Here is a 10,000-nt window from a genome sequence, read left to right on the forward strand (position 1 = left end):
ATCCCACACCCGCACCGTCTTGTCACAGCTCCCAGACACCACACGCGTCCCATCAGGGCTAAACCCAACTGATGTGACTTCACGCGTGTGCCCCTCGCACAGTGTCAGCTGCTCGCCCGTCCGCGCATCCCACACCCGCACCGTCTCGTCAAGGCTCCCAGACACCACCCGTGTCCCATCAGGGCTAAACCCAACCGAGTTGACAAACCCCGTGTGCCCCTCGCACTGCGTCAGCTGCTCGCCCGTCTGCGCATCCCACACTCGCACCGTCGCGTCATAGCTCCCAGACACCACACGCGTCCCATCAGGGCTGAACCCAACCGAGAAGACCCAATGTGTGTGCCCGTCGCACTGGGTCAGCTGCTCTCCCGTCCGCGCATCCCACACCCGCACCGTCTTGTCCCAGCTCCCAGACACCACCCGTGTCCCATCGGGGCTAAACCCAACCGAGGTCACACTTTCCGTGTGCCCGTCGCACTGCGTCAGCTGCTCACCCGTCTGCGCATCCCACACACGCACCGTCTTGTCCCAGCTCCCAGACACCACCCGTGTCCCATCGGGGCTAAACCCAACCGAGGTGACACCACTCGTGTGCGCCTCGCACTGCGTCAGCTGCTCACCCGTCCGCGCATCCCACACACGCACCGTCGCGTCAATGCTCCCAGACACCACCCGTGTCCCATCAGGGCTAAAGCCAACCGAGAAGACACGATCCGTGTGCCCCTCGCACTGCGTCAGCTGCTCACCCGTCCGCGCATCCCACACCCGCACCGTCTTGTCCTCGGTCCCAAATGGACTGCCGCTTCCAGACACCACGCGCGTCCCATCAGGGCTGAACCCAACAGAGGTGACCTCACTCGAGTGTCCAGTGATGACCAACTTGCAGGGGCTGCGGGCAAGCACCTTCGGAATGCGCAGGAGGCAGTGATTCGTTCTTGCTGCTCGTGCCAGTGTTCGCTGCGCCTGTGAAGCAAACCAGTGTGATTGCAACGGTATGCCACCAAGAAAACAACCTGCGCCACGTCGCAAGGCATCCTTCTCACTCAGCCTCGGCGCCCAGTGTTCCCCGAAAAGGGAGCCTGTGTCATCAAGCAACTGATACATGTCATTGTCCACACCGAGCAGGGCTGTGGTCAGCTCGGCCAGCTCCTTGATGAGGGGCCGCCCACGTTCGGCAGAATACGCCTGCAGCAATAGCCACTGCGCCATCGCTGCCGTTGCCTCGCGTTCCGTTGGCGCTACACCCGTGCCCTCGAATTGCGCCAGTATGTTCTCGTTCATGGAAAGACGTGGCTGTAAAAGCACATCCCTCCACGCCTCGACGCTCTGCCTGGCACTCGCAGCAACAGCAGCGCTGGCCTCAGTGTCGGTGCCATGCCCTGATTTGCCTGTTGCCTTGTCTGCAAGCGCTCGTGCACACTCGTACAAGTGCATGTGGCCATGCTCCAGCGCGTACTTGGTGACGGGCTCGTCCAGGACGTCACTGCCTGGCTCCAACAGCCCATGCGAGCCGCTCAGAAGCCCTCGGTCCTGCAGCACGCGCAGGCACGCGCGAGCGAGGATGGCGTGGCCTTGCCGCACGTCCACAAAGTGAGCACCAGCTCGCTTCTTGTCCGTGAGGAAGTCGTTGACGGTCTTGTGCAGGGGCTCAATCACGTCGTGCTTGCTGCTGCTGGAGAAGAGGAGCGATAGCGCACTCAGCAGCCGCTTCGTCAGCGCCTTAAGCTGCACCCGGTCACCACCGCACAGCTCATGCAGATCCTCCACGTGCAGTGGCTGGCAGGAAGCCACAATCGCCGCCAGCACGTTGTGCAGGGTGCCTTGCAGTGCTGCCAGCACCTCCTCATCCTCACCCGCCACCACCTCGAGCCGCGCCCGAATGCGGTCCAGCGTCTCCGTGTACGTGCCGTCAACGATACTGCCGCCAGAGCTGGCGAGCAGAGCATCGACACCCGCCGGCCTTAATTGCTGCTTGCTCGACTCGTCCAGCTCCTCCAAGGCGCCGGCAACCAAGGTGGCTACGAGGAATACATCATCCGCTCGATGTGCGACACTGCAGTGCCGCAGCAGCACGAAAGATAGCACGGAAGGTCAGAGGGCGGCACAAGAGCACGGCGCGCGTAAACAAGAATGGAGGGATGGAAGGATGGGCAGCTGGACTTGCTGGAAGGACATGAGATCAAAATGCCGCACACACACAAACGAACACACGCCTCAAGAACATACCTGGCTTGGGTTCTTGCTACTGAGGCTGGCACTGTTGATGTGTACGTGGTTGTTGCTGTGACTGTTGTGAACGTCGTGGCTGTGGTGGTGTTTGCGTGCAGGCTCGATTGCCAGTCTTGAACTCTCTTGTACAGCACATGATTCACACCCAAGTGCTCTTGCAACACGCGCAACAAATGGCGTGGATCGGCGCGTTGATGGAGGTACGGCTGGGTAGATTCTGGGGGACAAGTTGCTTGAAGGGTACGAACGAGCTCCGTTGTCGTGTTTGGTGTGTACGACAGGCCACAAGCAGTGGCCAAGGTTGATATCTCATGCTCAGTCAGAGTGTGGAAAGCGGCAGTGACGTCTGCCAGCGCCGCGTTGGCGTCCGCCGAACCGCGCTCCATATCCTGTTCTTGTGTAGCTTGCTTTTGTGCTGTCGTTGATAGAAAACTGAATCCAGTTGCTCCTTTTTTTTTTTGCGCGACACACAAAAACAAACCAAACAAACCAAACAAACGTTGCTCTCGCACCAAACCAACCAACCATCATCATCATCAGCATCATCACCCCAAGAAGCAACCAACCACACCACGCCGCCGCACACCCACAATCATTGTTCTCTTCCAACCAACCTGCCTGCTCTGCCTTTGTGTGTGTGTGTGACAAGCAACCACTATCGTCAATTTATCTGCTCCAGCCAACCATACACCGCACACACTGCGGCACGTTCACACACTCGCTTGCCACACGGCGTGAACACCACCAAAGGTCACGTTCCACAAGACGTGTGTGTCATCAACGTTGGTGATCATCACGTGAGCTCTGTTTGTGACACACGCGATTCTCGGAACTGGTCAACCACACGCGCCACACCCCATCGATTCAAGCAACCAATCACACGAGGTATGGTGTGTGTGTGTGTGTGTGTGTGTGTGTGTGTGTGTGTGTGTGTGTGTGAGTGTGTGTGTGTGAGTGTGCGTGTGTGTGTGTATTGCCAAACTTGCTTCACCAGAACCCCACACGTGTCCTTCACGCGCACACGGCCATCCCCTCCTCCTCATTCCTTCTTTCTTTTCACACACACGCACACACACACGCACGCACTGTAGAATGGCAACTCAGACCAACGAGGAGGCCCTGAGCCACCTCGAGCAGCCACCGCCACCACCACAAGTTGCTCCTCCTCAACAGCAACAGCACGAGGAACATGAAGAAGAGCTTTCGTTCCACACCATCCTGCAAGGAATACTTGTGCACTTTATGCTTGGCGATCTCGATCGCAACGCTCCATTTGTACGTTGACTATGACTCGATCACCTGTGTGTGCGTGCGTGTGTGTCTGTTTGTGTGTTTGTGTGCGTGGAACAGCAATGCCAAGTCACACAAGCTCGACCGCATCACACGTGCGCCTCACGCTTGTTCCTGGTCTGTCTTCGCTTTCATTCCCTTTTTGCTTCCCGTTTGTAGTTGCAGCAGGTGTCCACCAAGTGCCGCGAACTGCTGGCCAAGGACTACATCGTTGAGGTTTGATCTCCACGCCAACTTTTGCCTTTGCACACACCAGCACGCCTTAATTGTGATGCGTGTCTTTGATCAATCAATGCGCCATATCCAACACCTTGAGCTCACCAACTCCACATGTGATTCGCAGGACCTGGACAACAGCGACGGCCACCTGTGCCCGCATTACCCGCACACCATCTTCTTCCTCGCCGACGATCGCAACAGGTGCACGATGCTGGTGCTGGCTTGTACGGCTTGCGGAAGTTGGCAGGCGTCGTGTGTGGAGACACGCCTTTTCGCTTTGCCTTGTTGACACTCTTCTTGTTCTCACTACGGCGCCCTTGCTGTTCCAACCACAGCAGCAGCGACAGCGACGCCGCCACCACAACAACAACCACCACCAACACCACCGCGAACAACAGCAGCGGCAACATCAACGACGACAACACCAACAGGAGCAACAGCGATGATGAAGAAGAAGGCGACGATGCATCCACGGCTGCCAGCCAGCGCGCCGCGAACCTCAAGAAGCTGCAACGGCTCATCCGCAAGGCCCAATATGCGCGCTGTCGCCGCCGCTTCCCCGTGCCGGTCATTCGCGCCTTCAACAAGGTACACACACACACACAACAAACAACAAACACACACACACACACACACACACACACACACACACACACACACACACACACACACACACACACACACACACACACGCACACACTGCCTTGAGTGTTAGCGCATTGCTCCATATGCATGTTTGCAACACCATCTCCCTGCTGCTCTGCACTGCACTTCACCGCATACACAGCTGTCCCCTCCCTCCCAACCGCATACGCACTGCGGCTGCTTTTACACTTCTCTCTCTCTCTCTCTGTTGCGCTTTCGTTCGGTCGCTGGCGGCCTGGCCATTGTTTTCTTCTTTCCGTTATGCGTCTGTTGCTTCTGTGCTTTGTCCGGTCCCCTTTCCTCTTCAACGCTTCATCCGATTGTGCCGTGCTTTCCATTGGTCGGTTGGTTGGCTGTTACTGTGGTCCAACCCAACGACCGCCCCTCATGTCCTGTTTCCGTGCACCCATCCATCCAATCATTCGTTATCTTCTTCTTCTTGTTGTCCTGTTTATGCCCAATCCACCAGTGTATGTCTCTCTTCTCCGCCTTTGTGTTTTTGTTTTCCTTGCTCCGCTCTCAACCCAAACGCGCGCCAATCCGTTGGCCTGCATTTGCTGCTCATTGCTCTCCAATTGTCTGTTGATCTGTCTGTCGGTTCTGACCTGCCAACCGATTCGTCGTGTTGTTATTGTTGTGTTCAATTGTTTCAATTTGTATTAACTATTTTCTTTGCGGTTTCGTTGTTTTTTTTTCCTTCCTTCCACGCTGCCCACTCACACCGCACAACGCCACCATGTACTTATGCAATCCCCACGTCTCCTCACACACTCTCCCCTCACTTCCCCTCTTTCCTTCCACCACCATCACCACCATCACCACCATCACCGCCATCACCACCAGCACATCTGCCGGTCGGCCACGCTGTCGACGTATGAGGAGATAATGTTCCGCCTGGGCGTGTCCTCTGTGTACGCGTATGCCTCCAAGTACTTCAGCGACAGCATCACCCCCGCCGCCACAGACTTTGAGCACACGGACGTCGACGACGACGACGACGATGGTGATGGCGATGGTGACGATGATTGTGGTGAGCAGGCGCACCTTGGCCAGGATGACGTGCGCGCGTGCGTTGGTGGCAGTGGACTGCGCGGCTGCACAGCCATTGATGCGCACGAAGGAATGGCCGCAAGCACAGACGAGCAGCAGCAGTACGACGACCAGCAGCAGAATGGTGGCAACAGCCGTGCACAAGGAGACGCGCTGACAAGCGCATCCACAGCTGCGGCCACCAGCGAAGTCCACAGCCATAACAATGGCAGCAACAGCAACAGCAGCAGCAGCAGCAGCAGCGGGACGGGGAGCGTGCCATCCACGGAAGCGCCTACCGAGCGCGGCGATGGCGTTGATGTTGATGGCGCTGAGGTGGTAGCCACACTGCACCAGCACTTGACAACAACGACGGTGCACGATGTGCACATTGGCCTGAAGCGCCGCGCCGACGAGCAGAACACCACCGCCATCGAGGATGGAGAGAACAACGACACCACCTGTACTGGCAACGCGCTTGCTGGCGATGATGATCATGATCATGATGGTGGTGATCACGATGACGATGTTGTTGTTGTCGATGGCAGCGCCCACCGCGGCGACGGTGCCGCTGTTGCCGACAGGGAGCAGCGCGAGCTCATGGCGAACATGGCTGCCATTGTGCACGAGAGCGAGGAAGAGGACGAGGAGGAGGCGGTGATTGTCCGCCACACGTCCACCAGCAGTGAGAGCGGCAGCATCACCCCGCGCGGCTTCAGCAGTGCCACAAGCGGCGCACAAACGCCAAATAAGAAGCCAGAGTCAGTTTGTGTTGTGTTGTGCTCTGTTGCGTTGTGGTTGTGGGTGCTGTGGTCGTGGGTGCTGTAGTCGTGGGTGCGTTGGAAGTGTTCTGTCCATTACTCATTTTGCATCTCCTGCATCGCGTGCCCAATGCTGCCATGCGTATCCGCTCACCCCTTCATCATCTCCCGTGTGCGTGTGTGTTCTGACTCGCCTGCCAGGTCTGCCCGGGTGGTGTCGCAGCACCGCAGTGCCGACATCCAACTCCTCGACGCTCTGAGTACGTCCATGGTGACGTGATGGTGGAGGAGGCGTCAGCGGTGAGAATGGGACAAGACTATCCACACACACGCACACACACATACATACATACACACACACACACACCCCGCAGCACAAGGAGAGTGCTCCACAGCGAGTGCTGACACCTTGCATTCGGTGGCGGTTCGGAACCGATGTTGCTGACGCCAAACATCCAATGCACGCGTGCATTCCTTTTTTACTCACTGCACATCATGTTCTCTCAACCTCATCCCATCCTGTGCAGACGTGAAGTGGATCTTTGATCTGATGGTTGAGAACCGCAAGCTCAAGTACCGCTATTACGTCTCCTCCTCAGAGAAGGCCGACGCAGAACGTGAGGGCGCGAGAGAAGCGCAAATGGGGAGTGGGCGGGTGGTTTGGTCTGGAGTACGAGTGTGGCTACCATCGTACGATGTTTGTGTGAGTATGTGATGCGTTGGCGGAAGGGCGATTGCTTGCTCAGGCGCATGATCACAACCTCCACACCCTGGCAACACCACATGAACGCGCATGTGCACACATTTTTGTGTGTATGTGTACTCACATACCGCATGTGCATGTGTACTCACATACCGCATGTGCATGTGTACTCACATACCGCAACCCACTTTCCACCCTTCATCACCACCACCACGAATCCCAGGCCGCTACGACCGGTTCTCGATTGTGGCGGTTCCGTATCCAGGGGTGGAGGATTTTGCCCACTGCGAAGCAGACGAGTTTGACGCCTTTGGAAAGGTCTGGCATGCTTGCATGTGTGTGTATGTGTGTGTGTGTATGTGTGCATGTGTGCATGTGTGCATGTGTGCATGTGTGCATGTGTGCATGTGTGTATGTGTGCATGTGTACATGTGTGTTTGAGCAGAATTGGCATGCAGCTAGCCTTGCATGTGTGGATCGGAACCGCCAACACCATTGATCACGCCTGTCATAAACGCGTGCATGCATGCATGCACTCATGCGCGTGCGTATTTTCATATCAACCACACTCCCACCACTCATCAACCACAACAGCGCATCGACTGGACCAACCCGCGCTTTGATGCGGATGTGTCCATCCCCTATCAGCCGTCCGCGATCAATATCGACTATGAGCAGTATCGCACGTGGAATCTTGGCGAGATCACGGCAAACTACATGAAGCTCCTGGTCCACCTCATCGCAACCGGCACGGGCGAAGGTGTGTGTGATTGTGTGTGTGTGTGTGTGTGTGTGTGTGTGTGTGCACGATTTGTGTTTCATTGGTGTTTGCTTGATGTGTTGCATGTTTGTGTTGCCATACATCTGTATGCATTCCCCTCCCATGTTCACTGCACACCCTCTTGCGCTCATATCACGTGCCCATCATTTCCTCACACCACCCCTCCTACCACTTCATCGCTGCATTTTCATGTCCAGGTCTTCTCCTTCACTGCATCTCCGGCTGGGACCGCACCCCGCTCTTCACGTCTCTCCTGCGCCTCTCTCTCTGGGCGGTGGGTCACTGATGTCTGTGGTGTATGTGCGTGGGTGTGTGTGCGTGGGTGTGTGTATATGTCAACATGTGCCTGCCCTGAGTATGAATGTGTACGCACACCAATTCACCCGCTCACACATCTCTCACCACCCCTACCTCTCAACAATACACACACACACGTCTTCCCATTCCCGTCCCGTATCAACAGGACGGCGTGTCACACGCGTCGCTGTCTGCGGAGGAAGCGCTGTATCTGACGGTGGCGTACGACTGGGTCCTCTTTGGCCACCAGCTCTCCACCCGCCTCTCAAAGCACGAGGCAATCTTCTTCTTCTGCTTCGACTTTCTCCAGGTCTGTGCATGTGTGTGTGTGTGTGCGTGTGTGCATGCGTGTGTGCGTGTGCGTGTGCGTGTGCGTGTGCATTCGTGCGTGCATGTGTGCGTGCATGTGAGCGTGTGTGCATATGTGCGTGCGTGTGTTTATCGTTCATGTGTGCGTACGCACTGTGTCAGTTTGAATTTCGCTCACTACTCCACTCTCCACTCTCCACACCACATACACATACGCACAACACACTGTACAGCACCTTGCTGATGCGGAGTACGCCTGTCCCGGAGCAACAGTGGACGCGTACGTGATATTTGTACTGCCCGTGCAATCTTGTCTCCTTTGGGCGTTTCCCTACTCTGGGGGGTTTCCCGACTCCTTAAATTTGTTTCTTTCTTCCACACGTTAATTGCGGCCCACACGCTCACGACGCACACGCACGACACACACACACACACACACACACACACACACACACACACACACACACACACACACACACACACACACACACACACGCGCGCGCGCGCGCACACATCGCATCCGAATACAGGAGCGAGCGGCATGCGCGGCTGCTGCGCGTGCGGGAGCTGTTCATTGCGTCATACCGCAGCGCGCGAACCAAGCACGAGGAGGTGTTGAAGCAGCAGCGCTGGTTCCCCATGGGCTGGCTCTCCGGCATCCTCTCAAGCATCACTACTTCGAAGCAGTGACACACAACAGCGCACCAGCTGCAAAGTCGGCACACGGACACACACACACACACACGCACAGACACACACACACAGACACACACAGACACAGACACACAGACACAGACACAGACACAGACAGACACAGACACAGACACAGACACAGACACACACACACACACACACACACACACACACACACACACACACACACACACACACACACACCCCGAGACCTACACCTGACCAGTGCGTGCTCAGCTTGGCTGATGAACCTGTCGTTTCCGTGGACAGCACCTTGATTTATTGATCACTTCACATCACTGGGTTCAGTGATTGGAGTGAGGAGGGGGAGGTGGGGGAGATGGAGTTGATGGCGCAACATGTGTCTTTTTTGCGCTCGTTGTTCGGTCCGTATTCTTTCATTTTCATTTTTTTCGTTTTGGTGCATGTTCTCTCTGTGCCTGTTTCCGTATCTGCCTCTGTCTCTGTTTGACTGACTGACTGATTGACTGTCGCTTTTTCTTTTCACGTCGTGCATGTGACGTGTGTTCTCTGCACGCATGTGCGTGACCACTGGGAGGGGGGAAGACTGGCTCTTACTGCTGTTGATGATGGCGTGGCGCTGGATGAAGGGGAGAACTGCAACATGTGCAACATATGTGTGTATGTGGCAGGCACGTGCATGGCCTCTTCGGTTGCTCCTCCTTGTGCCTATGCCGATGCGATTGGCATGGAGCATGCGTGCTTTGACAGTCTTTATGTTGATGCCTGCAGGCAAATTGTTGTTGTGCATCAACTCTGTGTCTCTCTGCATCAACTGCACACGACTCGTACACGCTCTTCCCTCAGCAACACGCTCCCGCTCTGTGTCGCTGTCGTTCCTGTTTCGTTCTTGGTTCATTCTTGTCTCATTTTTGTTTTGGTTGGTTACTTTTGGGTGCACTTGCATCCCGCCAACACCTCTTGGTGTTTAGTTACCGTGCGCCCATCTTCGTACCTGCCCACGCACACATGTGTGCACATGTACACGCGTTTCGCTCGCGCTACATTCATCCGCGCGTGTGT

General features: G+C 56.2%; 2 protein-coding genes across 2 annotated transcripts in view; one reads left to right on the top strand and one right to left on the bottom strand.

Annotated features, from left to right (window-relative positions):
* Window positions 1-2,615, bottom strand: part of PTSG_05868 (mycorrhiza-induced NACHT/WD40-repeat domain-containing protein) — a gene marked incomplete at both ends in the record, with an annotated part of 7,814 nt that extends 5,199 nt beyond the window's left edge. The window contains 2 exons of the mRNA XM_004992704.1: window positions 16-2,053; window positions 2,227-2,615. Of these exons, the coding sequence (XP_004992761.1) occupies window positions 16-2,053; window positions 2,227-2,615 (2,427 nt within the window). The remainder of the gene's footprint in view (window positions 1-15; window positions 2,054-2,226) is intronic.
* Window positions 2,616-3,321: 706 nt separating this feature from the next.
* PTSG_05869 (uncharacterized protein) lies at window positions 3,322-8,986 on the top strand (the record flags this gene model as incomplete). The annotated part of the gene is made up of 13 exons (XM_004992705.1): window positions 3,322-3,504; window positions 3,679-3,735; window positions 3,863-3,939; window positions 4,074-4,326; window positions 5,227-6,173; window positions 6,375-6,433; window positions 6,701-6,790; window positions 7,100-7,194; window positions 7,471-7,636; window positions 7,855-7,931; window positions 8,121-8,264; window positions 8,497-8,543; window positions 8,794-8,986. 13 exons carry the CDS (start codon window positions 3,322-3,324, stop codon window positions 8,951-8,953), a joined length of 2,355 nt encoding a protein of 784 aa, XP_004992762.1. The 3' UTR covers window positions 8,954-8,986.
* Window positions 8,987-10,000: the final 1,014 nt, after the last annotated feature.

This window comes from Salpingoeca rosetta (assembly GCF_000188695.1).
Source record: "Salpingoeca rosetta unplaced genomic scaffold supercont1.15, whole genome shotgun sequence".
Taxonomy (NCBI): domain Eukaryota; class Choanoflagellata; order Craspedida; family Salpingoecidae; genus Salpingoeca; species Salpingoeca rosetta.